The 12,370-nt window shown below is 39.3% G+C and overlaps 1 protein-coding gene across 1 annotated transcript; it reads left to right on the top strand.

Annotated features, from left to right (window-relative positions):
- The first annotated feature begins 4,927 nt into the window (after positions 1-4,927).
- Positions 4,928-11,296, top strand: UBE2J2 (ubiquitin conjugating enzyme E2 J2). The gene is made up of 7 exons (XM_082777254.1): positions 4,928-5,100; positions 6,581-6,711; positions 6,932-6,972; positions 7,819-7,921; positions 8,032-8,170; positions 8,657-8,737; positions 10,196-11,296. Exons 2-7 carry the CDS (start codon positions 6,581-6,583, stop codon positions 10,478-10,480), a joined length of 780 nt encoding a protein of 259 aa, XP_082633380.1. The 5' UTR covers positions 4,928-5,100; the 3' UTR covers positions 10,481-11,296.
- The last annotated feature ends 1,074 nt before the right edge of the window (positions 11,297-12,370 follow it).

The following is a 12,370-nucleotide window of genomic DNA, read 5'->3' as shown; positions in this document are numbered from 1 at the left end:
CTCATCAGCATCCTCAGTTCTGAGCAGCCTCGAGACATGGCTGTTGTTCCAAGCCTTCTCCGTCTTTGTAGATAATCTGAACAGAGAGAGGGTCAGCAGCCACAGCATTGCCACGTTTACTGGGCAAGACTGCATTTGAGTACATGTGAACATTAATCACCCCTCACTGCATTCCTCTGGGTGCCTTTTCTTTTTCAAAATATTTCTTCATCCACCAAAGTCAGCCTCCAAATACTCATTTGACTGCAAGCATGCAGTAGTGCACAAAGTACTTTCGTGTGAGGGAGAAAATGAGGCAAAGGACTTACTCTCTGCAGTCCTACAAGGTTAATGTTCTAGTACAAATGACCACGCAAGATGCAGGGTGACAGGAATCAAAACCAGAACTGAAGCAATTTGCTTCAGGTCATACAGCTCAGTGATGAAACACCGCTGGAATTGAAATCTTTCTTCCCACAACTGTATTTCTTCTTCTGGAATGTGATTAGCTAGTAAAGCAGAAACTTTCTACTGTAAATGCGAACCTTAAAGGAGTACTTAAAGTGACTTAAGAAATAGATCTGGAAGAGGGAGAGCAACAGGACTTAGAATCCTCTGATGTCATTCTTCATTATTGTGTCTATGGTGGTTTGGGCTGATCTTAGTTAATGCTTGCTCCAAGCTGATGGCAGAAGAAGATGACGACAATTTCAAATAGGTGTGGTGTCGTTTTTTTTTTTTTTTTTTTTTTTTGGTGAATTTCCATGTTTATATGAGATTGAGAAATGTCAGAAGTTTCCTTTTTCACACAAAAGAGTTTGGGTACACTTTGAATTGTACATTTAATGTCATCTACTAGAGATGAATCTTTTACACCTATTCCCAGAAAATTGGTATAAAGTGATACGGGGGCTTGGTGGTGATGGTGGTAAGGTAATTATTTTCATTACTCATTGAACTGCTCAGAAATCATCTGAAGACAGCAGCTCCTCAAAATTCTGCAATTCAAAATTGTTCAGCCTTGTAACTTTCCTGGGGAATGTTCTAAATCCACCATCACACACACACACACACATTATCGTGAGGAAACATAGCTCAGCCCATGTGAGACAGGACAAGAAAGTGAAGCTTAGAGAGCCTGCATGCCCAAAGGCACCTATGAATAGAACAGAGATCAGTTCTCTGAATTCTGACTTCTGAATTTCTATTTGACCTGAAAATTTGCAATGCTTTTCTTCTGATTACAACAAAAGGATTTTTTTTTTTTTCTGCAGTGAGAAAATCAGACAGCTCCATATTTTAAAAGACTAATGCAAAAGGTCTGTGCTCTCAGAAACTTCAATCAGTTGCCATATCAATGAATGGCAATGGGGGAAGTGGGAATAGCATTATATTAACTAATCTAAAAATTGACACTAAGAGGAAAAGACCCATGGCAGAAGATTCAGATGGTAACAAGTTAAAAACATATTTTGAACAACAATTTGTTCTGAAGTTGCAGCAGACTCTGAAAGTCCATATCTGGCTGCTACAACACCAGGAACACATACAGCCCCAGCTGGACGTATCCCACCTCAGACCCATCTAGACTTGGGCCCTTGAAGACATCAATAGGTATAAAGAGAGAATCTATCACAAGCACATGAAGATGTTTTCATGTCCTTTAACAGCCCATGCGATTTTGCTTGATTCCAGCCTTCACGAGATAGTGTATTTCTACAAAAATACAAATACACGGTATTTTCTATCAACAATCTCAACTTGACTTAATCACTTTCAAAGTTAATTTAGCAGTATGTACTTATTTGGCGCACTTACTGATTTAAAAACAGAATCTTGGAACGGTATTTTAAACCTGACTTTCCCAGCCTAGCTTTAAAACATGCCTTCAAGACATGACAGCAGTGCACCAAAGCTGCTTTGCAGAAATTCTAGGATGTGATTCATTTGCATTTTCGAAAACAACTGGGAAGAAAGAATGAAACTACTCTGAGAGAGAAGTCTCATTCTATGCTATCATTAGTGCTGAGAATAACATACCAGGCAGATGAATGGAATGTTAATGACAACAGACTTATGTATGAAATACTTTTGGGCTGGGAAACATTAGAGAGAATGACAGAGAAATAAACACATCATTTCAAATCCCCCAGCATCCTGGAGCCTTTCTTAGAGTCTTCAGGTTCATGTTTCTCACATCTCTAGACTTAAATGACTTAGTAATAGTTCTGTGAAATCTTAAAAAAGATAAAATGGTGTGACAGAGGGAAGAAAAAAAAAAAGGTGATTATCTCCAGGTCAGAAGGTATAAAGCTAGGTACATATTATACTGAATGAGTTGCCATGGGGAATTTATTAGGTTGAATATGTTTAGGCTAATACTGTATTCTAATAATACCTTGCAATTATACGGTGTTTTTCATCTTTAATAGTTTATAATAGAGTTCCTTCTGTTCTTCAAAAACCTTCAAACATTTGTAAACTCTGAGCTCAGATTAGATATAACAATGAATTAGTGTAAGAAATTAAAACAAAGCAGATCAAATATTACCTCATTTGAAGAAAGACTTTTTTTTTTTTTTTTTTTTCCCATGAAGCATTTCAGGGTACCTAAATCAAGTTCAAAGAAAAGGATACAGTCTGATAAACTTAACTAAAAGACTCTCAGAAAGTTTTGACAAGGCCATAGGTGGGACATGTGAACACTTCGCATATAAAAAAATCTGTTTATTGTGGATGGAATATGAGCTAATCATGGAACATACTATACAGTTCAAATGAAACTACTGTGAAATGAAAATTTTGTTTCCTCTCAGAGAACAGAAAATACTTTTCCTTGGTTAGTTTCTCTCTTTATGATTTTCAGATTTCAGATTTTTTATTTTATTTTATTTTATTTTATTTTATTTTATTTTATTTTATTTTATTTTATTTTATTTTATTTTATTTTATTTTATTTTATTTTATTTTATTTTATTTTATTTTATTTTATTTTATTTTTCCCCAAAGGTCTCTTTCCCTACTTGTGGAAAAAATATTTGTTCTTGATGTTTGATGTTTAAATAACAAGAATTGCTACATCTCTGTGTGTGGCCCTGTGCGTCCATACACCACTCCAGTTTGCTGCACGATTGTAGCTGTCTCTGGGGTCTAATACGACAGTCACTTGGCACAACAGCTCTGCCTCAATGCGTAGAAAATAAATGAAAACCAAGTACTCCCACTAAACAAGGGCAGATATACTCAAGTGAGATATTTCACAAGGACACAATATTTTGCAATCCCCAGTCTGTACAAACAAAGTTAAGTTTAACATGTATAGATGGTTCCAAATTTGGTTTTCAGCCATCGGTACTGACATCACAGCCATTTGTTTGTATTTTTCCTTCTTGCTGTTGACTAACCTCCACACACCCATATGTAGAGTGCAACCCTAGAAAACAGCTCATACAATAAAAAGGAACTAAGAGCTTAAAAAAAGTGTGGGCTACCACTGCCCTCTGTTGGGTACGGATGAGAAATTCTCAGGTACAGAGAACTGGAAACTCCAGTTTCTATCCCTGTGGAAGATGCCTGCATCTCCTGGAACATAAGGAAAAATTCTGGCCTTTATTGCAATCATGGGGTTTTGCCTATGAATTCCATTTCAGAAATATTATCTGGGTGTCAAATTTCAAAAGCCTTGAAAGAAAAGCAGTGAATTGAGCAGAAAATTCCTCTACATTGAGATACACACACACACACAGATCACACAGAATTTCTAGGTTGGAAGAGACCTCAAGATCAGTATATCGGTGACAACTAGTGTGCTATAACATTAAATGTTAACCAAAATTAGGTAATTTCTTATTTTGAAGAGTTATTTTTATTTGCATGGAGATTTTTGTGTGTGAACAAATACAATAGGAATTACAAGTATTCCAATTCAATATATCTGAAACTCAGTTTAGAGCTGGATTCAAATCACTGCTGTTAATTCTTTTTTTTCTTTTTTCTTTTTTTTTTTTTTTTTAAAACCATCAAATTTGACAGCGGACAGCGAGCTAAGTAAGGGCTGAAGACCCAGAAGAGCTCTGCATTCACTTCAGTGGAGCAAGACTTCTGTGATTACACATGAGATGACCTGGATGTGTGATCCTAAATTAACAAAGAGGTAATACCCATTCAGTTTTTATCACAGTTGGCCCAACTATAAAGGAATTATTTGTTTTGCTCTTCTTAAACATTATTGAGGCAACAACTAATTATATACAGTATGATATAAAACGTTTTGCTCTCTTTTTATGGGGCCATGGGTAGAGTCTTGGAACAGAAATACTGGCTGTGTACTGACTGGCCACTGATGAGTTGGCACTTACACATTTGAGGGATTTAAAGAAGATTTAAATAGTAATGATACTAAAGAGCAGTCAGGCACTGGAACTGTCCCTGGGGGTGTTTAAGGAAAGGTTGGACATGGTGCTTGGGGACACGGGTTAGTGGTGACATTGCTGGTAGGGGATGGTTGGACCAGATGGAGGGCTTTTCCAACCTTCGTGATTCTGTTATTTGGGCGCCGTGTGGCACAATACAGGCAGAGCAGGCAACAAAAGTCGAGACAACCCCGAGTTTCCCCCTAAACACAATTTCACGTGAAGCCATAAAGGCTGAACGTCCATGTCACAATACACTGCAGTGCTTTTGCCACAGTTCTTTCCCCTGCAGCCAACTTGCATGACCGCTTAGAGGTGATTTTTGACTGGAAAGGGGCCGGGAGAGAACCCAGAGGGCGAGGCAGAGCCCAGCACCCCCCTGCCTGCACCCCCGCGGCCGCCATGACGGGGCGGGAGGGAGGTGGTGAGGGCAGCCAGCCGCCCGGACGTGACGTCCGTTCACCCCGGAAGCAGGGCGGCTCCTTCCCGGAAGCGGCCGGCAGCACTGCGCCGGGCCGCCATCTTGGCTGGGAGCCGCGGTCGCTCCGCAGCGGGAGGCGCGGGGGTCGCGGCCCTGCCCGGCCCCTCCTGCCCGGCCCTGCCCGGCCCTGCCCGGCCCTGCCCGCCGCCCCCCAGCCGCTCCCGGCCTCCCTCGCTTGGCCGCCGGGCCGCGTCCGGGCGCTGGAGGGGGCTGCCGTAGCGAGGAGAGGTGAGTGGGGGCCTGAGGGGACGGGGCCCGGCCGCCCCCTGTCCCCGGGCCTCGCCCCTCGCCCCCTGCCCGGCCCCCAGCTGGGCCGCGGGGGCTGTGGGCAGCACGCTGAGGGCAGCCTGGGGGTCCCCTTCCTCCTTCTCCTCTTCCTCGGGGAGATTTCTGGCTGCTGTAAGCGTTCCTGTTCGGTTTCGCGTTTTAAATATAAATATTCTCTTAGATAAACCCCTGAGGGTTATCAAAACCTCGATAACTCTGCGTCAGGAGAGGTTTCAGTGTGTTTTCTCGCAGTCCGTAGTGAGGGGCACTGTTGCAAGGCTGCAGAATGATTTTTTTCCTTCAGTTAAAAAAATACAAAGTGAACCGTAAACTTCTGAAGTAAACTTCTTTAGAGAAGAATTAGTATTTTGATTTAAAGGCAGGTGACTTAAAAGCACGTGCAACTTCTTTCAAGGAAAGCTACCGTGTGTTCAAATGGTGTACAATGATTTTAACAAAAAATGGGTTAAGCGGGGTTATTTTGAGGAAGGTCTGCGTATTTGACCACATGTGGTTATTGCTAGTGACATAAATACCACTTCTCAAGAAATGTATTTGGCTATCTTCTTGAAGTGAAGGAATAAGAAGGTTCAAAGGCATTTCACATACTTTTGGAGTCAGATGCTGCTATCACGTGAGCATTGTCTTATCTCTTTGTACAAACTGCTTCTAAAATCTTTCATTTTCTTCTGAATTTCGAAGTGTAAAGAAGTCACTTGTTCTCTGAGGGAAAGCAAGCTAAATGGCAGTTATTAATTGCTGTGTGTTCTGTAGATGCCCTGTAAGGGGTAATACTTTCTTTGTTTTGAAAACAGCATGGAGTTTCCATTCTTCACACTGACTTGTCTGATTTTGGGTGAGGTTTTTGTCTGGAAGAGAATAACCTGTGCCTGAAGTTCCCTTCTGTAAATTTAACTGAATCCTGAGCAGGTTTAACTTAAATTTCCTCACCCCAAAGTCATTAATGCAATTACGGTGTTTTCTCGTTCGTTATTATTTTAAATAACTGGATGTGGTAGAAAGAGCAAATGAATTTAAACTGTGAATAGTTTCACATAATAGATACTCAAACTAAATTGGAAAATGAATTAGTCCAAAGGACTAAGCCCTTTCAAAAATTATCTTAATGGCGCATGGTCAGCCTAAACACAGAAATGGTTATTAACAGTGCACGTGCGTTCTGTGGGGCAGCTTGTTCTCTTGGTGGCTGTTTGCTGCTTATACATTTACGCAGCAGTTTCCTGGAAGGAGCATCTTCCAGCTTGGATGATGTATGGAGTCTTTTGGGAATGTGTTAGTTGGTTAAGCTGCTACTTAACAGTTATGGTAATTATATTTAAAAATACTCTAGATTTTCCAGAAATCTGGAGCTTCAGTGAAACGTAATAGCTCTACACCTATTAAGACTGTGTTTATTTTATTTTTTTTTTTTGAAAACTAGATGAGCAACAACAGTAATAAGAGAGCACCAACGACAGCAACACAGAGACTTAAACAAGATTACCTTCGAATTAAGAAAGATCCAGTGCCTTATATATGTGCAGAACCCCTCCCATCTAATATCCTTGAATGGTAAGAACTAGAATGAACTGTTCACACACTTGTGGAGAGAACAAGACTTTCCAGGTTGTCAAGTCTGACTCCCTTACTCCTCCAGATTGTATGGGAATCTTGGTTTTGGGAGGTGGCGCATGAAACTGTTTTGAAGTGATACAGCTCTTCATTTCTCTAGAGAAATGGATGGCTGATTGTATGCTGGCTCTCACCCTGCTTTAATTTCTTTTTCTCTTAGGCACTATGTTGTCCGGGGACCTGAAATGACTCCCTATGAAGGTAAAAGCACGTCGTGAAAACGCGCGTGTAGTTTACGCTGTGATTGGCGTGTTTGAGTAATTGCATGGCTGTTTTGAATGGGCAAAGTATAACTATGGTTAATAGCTCTAAAACTGTAAATACAGTTTCAAACCTATCTGACGTGCATGATAGGTTGTTGAAAAGAGTTAGGGATACAACTGACTTAATTTTTCAGTTGTTGAGGGTGCTAGCGAAACCATGTTTGTGTTAAATTGAAGGGAGATGAGTTTCTGTTAAGTAATTACAAAGGTCTTGGAGTAGATAGCTTGCTTTAGGTATCATGATAGTCAAAATAATTTTAAAAAATCCTAAGAAATGAAACAAGAATGGAATTTTTTGAATGGGACTTATTTATCTGCTACCATACAAGCAGCTCTTACTGAGCTGAGGCATGTATTCTCTATGAATTTTTCTAGAGAAAGTGGGGAACAAAAAAAGCTGCATTAATTAACTTCTGCAGCCTTTTGCAAAACGCTTTTAAACGTCAGATTCTTCACAAGGCTTCATTTGTGGTTAGTTATGTTGGTGGGAAACTGATGCGTTTATATTGTATTAAATACACTTGGGCTGATATTCCTTAAACGTATTAGGGACCTGAAAAGAGAAAGTACTGATTGTGATATGCATGTCAGGGAATAGCCTTCAAAGTAAATTTACTGCAGGTGTGGATCAGTATTCCTGTGTTTAGAGGCACAGGATAATGAACTTGGTCTCTAGTGAGAGGGGGTGAAGGAGTAAGGTAAAGGGTTGTATTTGGCCCAGGTTGAGTAGCTTAGGGCTTCATCTTCATGCAAAATAAGTAATTCATCTCTTTATGTAATGCAGGTGGCTATTATCATGGGAAACTAATATTCCCCAGAGAATTTCCTTTTAAACCTCCTAGTATTTATATGATTACACCTAATGGAAGGTTTAAGTGTAATACAAGGTAAGGATTTTCTTCTAACACTTAAGCAATTAACACTGTTTTAGCAATACGTATAACGTGTAATCATTTTAATGGCAAAAATAAACACATTCTGTCTTATATTTTTGAAGGTTATGTCTTTCAATCACTGATTTCCACCCTGATACATGGAATCCAGCTTGGTCAGTCTCAACGATCTTGACGGGCCTTCTTAGTTTTATGGTGGAAAAGGGCCCCACACTGGGCAGCATAGAGACTTCAGAGTTCACAGTAAGCTCCAGATTGTGTCATGTACCTTCTGCCAGTTGAGGAAAGGTTGAACGTGACCTCGAAGTTATCACAACAGCGATAGATGATGTTTTGATATCTATGGAAGAAATATATTGTGGTCTACTGCAAGTGATGGGCAGTCGAATCAAGTCAGTTTTAGGAAGTGTGAGGACGGGGGGAGGGTTTTGAAGAAAATTTCAAGTGTTTTTTGCTAAAAAGTATGCTTTAAATTCTCCGTTAGAAATATCTGCCAAGCAGGCACACCAGTACAGAACACTAATCCCATAAAATGAAGGCACAAGAACGCAGTTTGAGTTTAGAAATCTGTGTTATAGTGAATAATACTGACAGGTATAAAGTTGTAAATGTTAGAAACTAGTTGGCTAGCGGTTTTCACCATTCTTGTGGGAAGTAACCAGATGCAGCATTAAAGTGTGTTAACTTTGCTTGTATGGTACTGCTGCTAACTCTTGTTTTCCTCCACAGAAAAGACAACTCGCTGCACAAAGCTTAGCATTTAATTTAAAAGATAAAGTCTTCTGTGAGCTCTTCCCTGAAGTGGTGGAGGTAAGGGAATCCATTCATGCAGTAATTTGTTTTTCGATAAATCTACACAGAAGTTGAAAATCTAACTAGTTGTTTAGGACTCTTCCAAGACACTGGCTACATTTGTCAACCTTGGAAGCCTTTTAAAAGGCACTTTTGCAAGGTCTAAGAATTAAAAGCTTGAATGTTGACTAAGCTGCACACACAGCAGGTAGGGTTGTGTTGCCAATATTTTAGAATTACACACTATGTTGAATTGAGGTAGGACTGATCTTTGTATATCTGGACTTGGTCCCTCATTGTCCCAGATGTTTTTTTTTAATAGACCTTTACAATCAGAGGTCATTATGTTCTTCCTGTTCAAGTTCTGAGAATGAGTGACATCTTATCAGGACGTGTATCTTCCTTGCACAACACTAACCCTCTGGGTATATTGATGGGCAGTTTGTATCTTCAGCTACAGGTAACAACTGAAGTGTGTAGAAGAAGTCTTACTTCATTGACACCTTTTGGATTCACTAGCTAATTTCCACTCGTGATTCTTGGTTTTGAAAGGTCTTATCTGTTAAGAATGAAGGGTCTGCCTTTGTTCTCTCCTGTCTCAACGTGATTCCTTCATGTAACTTCTTAGTGAGGGAATTCAGTTCTTTCAGCCTACTGTTCAGACTTTGAGGGTTAACTTTCTGGATACCACATGAAGGGAACAGGTCCTGTGAGAGACTGTTTCATGAGCCCACCATTAAACTGTAAGAATGCTGATGCTCACTGTCGCTTGGAATTCTGAGGATAAAATGTATTATGTCAGGCATACTCTGTTGTGTGGTACAAATTCTGTCGAATTGCAAGTCTTAATTACTGTACAAAGAATACATACTCTAAAAATGAGGAAAAGATGTAGAAGACCCTTTTCCAGACGTTTTCTTAAGTGGGGGAGAGATGTGTTTTTGTTGGAGATACCTGAAGTCATGAGGTCATGTTTTGGTAGAACCTAAATCATCAGAAAGATTGTTTTTTTAATTTTTTTTTAATGTGATGTTCATCGATAACTGCTGTTCCAAGTACAGGCAGATTTTTAACATATAATACTTATAGTCTTAATTTTACTAAGCCTCTATGATTTCCTTCTTCAATTTTTTAGTATCTTGTGTTCAGAATAAGCTGGACATGCAAGGCTGTTGATGCAAGAATTTCTCTTTTCTGAAAAAAGCTTCTAGCAGATGTACAGGTGGACTAAAAATAAACTTGGACAAATGATCGCTAGCGTCAATTACTGAAGTAGGTCATTTTGGAGGAAGTTGAGGAGACTGTACAAATGTAGCACAGCTAATTTAGCTTGAAAGATCTACAATATGAGGAAATGTACCATATCCTTTTCCTAAAGTTATGTAAGAACTTGGCTACTGTAATCTGTTCAAAACACCTAAAAGTTTCACTACTTTAATTTGCAGACTTTTTTTTTTTTTTTTTTTTCCCCTCCAGGAGATTAAACAAAAACAGAAAGCACAAGAAGAGCTCAACAACAGACCTCCATCCCTCCCTTTACCAGATGTTGTCCCTGACGGGGAAGCACACTATGGTCAGAATGGAATACCCCTTCTTAACGGGCACGTTCCGCTGGCACCTGCCAATCATCCAGGCCTCCAGCAGGCCAATCGTAACCATGGACTCTTAGGTGGAGCTTTGGCGAACTTGTTTGTTATAGTTGGTTTTGCAGCCTTTGCCTACACAGTCAAGTATGTACTGAGAAGCATAGCGCAAGAATGAGGAGAATAAAAGAAATCCAAGACCAAATTAGAGGTAGTTGCAGAGTGAGTGGGACTCTTTGGGCATCTGACTTTTGACACTGGGATAAACATTTGTGTTACCAAGTTGCAGGTGAAACCTTGGTTGGCTCATGGGTTCTGTTTGGGAAATGGAGTATGTTCAGTTAGTCAGAAAACTAAAAGACGTTCTGCTCACAGATCCTGTTAAGTCAAAGCATTATTGATGAAACACTAACATTTCTAGTGCTTTGATTTTTCTAGCACTTCTCCATCTGTTATTTGAGATTTGAAAATCTTAAGCAAATAAGGCTTTTTACTTCATTGAACAATTTTTAAAATTTAACACTTGATGCATATCATTTTAGTTTCGTTAGCAAAGAGTCTGTACAGGATGCAAAATGAGTCAAGTGGAGAAAACATGGACTCGGTAAGGATTTGGTTAATGTGAACATTTACTACAGAAGATGGCTGTTTGTTTTTTTTAATAGGACGGACATCATTGCATATCTAGTCAGTAGTGATTAGATGAGTGGGAAAATAACACCATGTGTGTTAAATTTGTCGTCTAAATTATCACAATGTAATTGAAGCTTTTATTTGGGCTACAAGAAGTGCAGTTGTCAGACTTTAGGAATGAATAGCCAGAAAAAGTGTTTGAATCAGTCTTTAGTGGGAATACAGATATCCAGTACTGTTTTGTATTTGTTCACTTAGGGATTTCCATTCTGGGAGATACTATATTTTAAAACTGTAATACTTTGTTTTGATCACAAGGTGCCACTGTTGAAAAAATAATAAAAATGCACAGACCAATGGAGAGCTGATTGTGTATTGAGAAAATCTCTGGAATTCCTGGGTTTTGGTAAATGGAGTAAACCTAGCCCTTGTGAAGTTACAAAGTTAAATGTGTCTGAATAACAAATGAGCTTCTTCAGCACAAGCTGAATTAGCCTGAAGTGTCATTAGCTGAAGTAAACCCTTAGCAGTAGTTCTGCTTGCTTAGTTGAAAATTGGCCAAAAAAAAGCAAAACAAACAAAAACCCACAAAGCCCAAACCCTACTAATTTATCTAAGTTTCTAGAAGCTTTTGGCTTGTAGATCCACGTTCCTCTCCGTTCCCCTTCAGATGATTGCAACATTGATGTTTGTTCATGAGAATACAGGGTTGTGCGTAAACACTGAAGCTGCAAGTGTAGTTTGAAAGTCTGAAGTTACTTCAACTTAGTTTGCTTTTTTTTTTTCTCCTGCTTAGTTTTATCAAAGTGCTTTGATTTATCAGAGGCAAACATACTGTGCCTTTAAAAATTGGCAGCGATGTCTAGTCATCTGGGAAGAGTGCACTCACTGTTCATGGTACAGCAAACTGTCAAAAGTGATAGGGTAAAAAGCTCTGCCTCTAACCGTGTAGTCTTCTAGATATTGTGAAGAGCCCAATAAATATTACCTCATGTATTTAAGAATTTTTGAAACTTTTATTTTCCCTTTCAGACTTGTTCTCTCTCTGCTTCTCCTTGGTATCTTGAACTGTAAGCAAAAACATATGGTAAACCCATGAGCCATGCAGCTTAGAGCATCAATAAATGTGACCAATTCTCTGCAATAGGTAGGAATTATCAGAGCTAGCAGAACAGCTTTATACTAAAGAAATCTTAAAGCAGATCTTACTGAGGTAAGGAAGGGAAGGAGAGGATGGAATGTGGAAAAGGTTGATTTTTAAAATGTATTTATAAATCTTTGATTTTGTGGTTTTACCAAATCTTATTTATAACTATTCTTTAATTTGCCTCTTGTATGTGCTTAATCAGCTCTTGTTAAAAGAGAAGCACCAACTGTATGTGTCTGTAGAAACAATAATGTTCTGTCAGTCTGGGGGCGTGCTGTGAAGGAAGGG

Source organism: Aythya marila (genome assembly GCF_965140915.1).
Source record: "Aythya marila genome assembly, chromosome: 21".
In the NCBI taxonomy this organism is placed as follows: Eukaryota; Metazoa; Chordata; class Aves; order Anseriformes; family Anatidae; genus Aythya; species Aythya marila.
The sequence above is the reverse complement of the archived record's forward strand: the minus strand, read 5'-3'. Positions and strand labels throughout refer to the sequence as shown.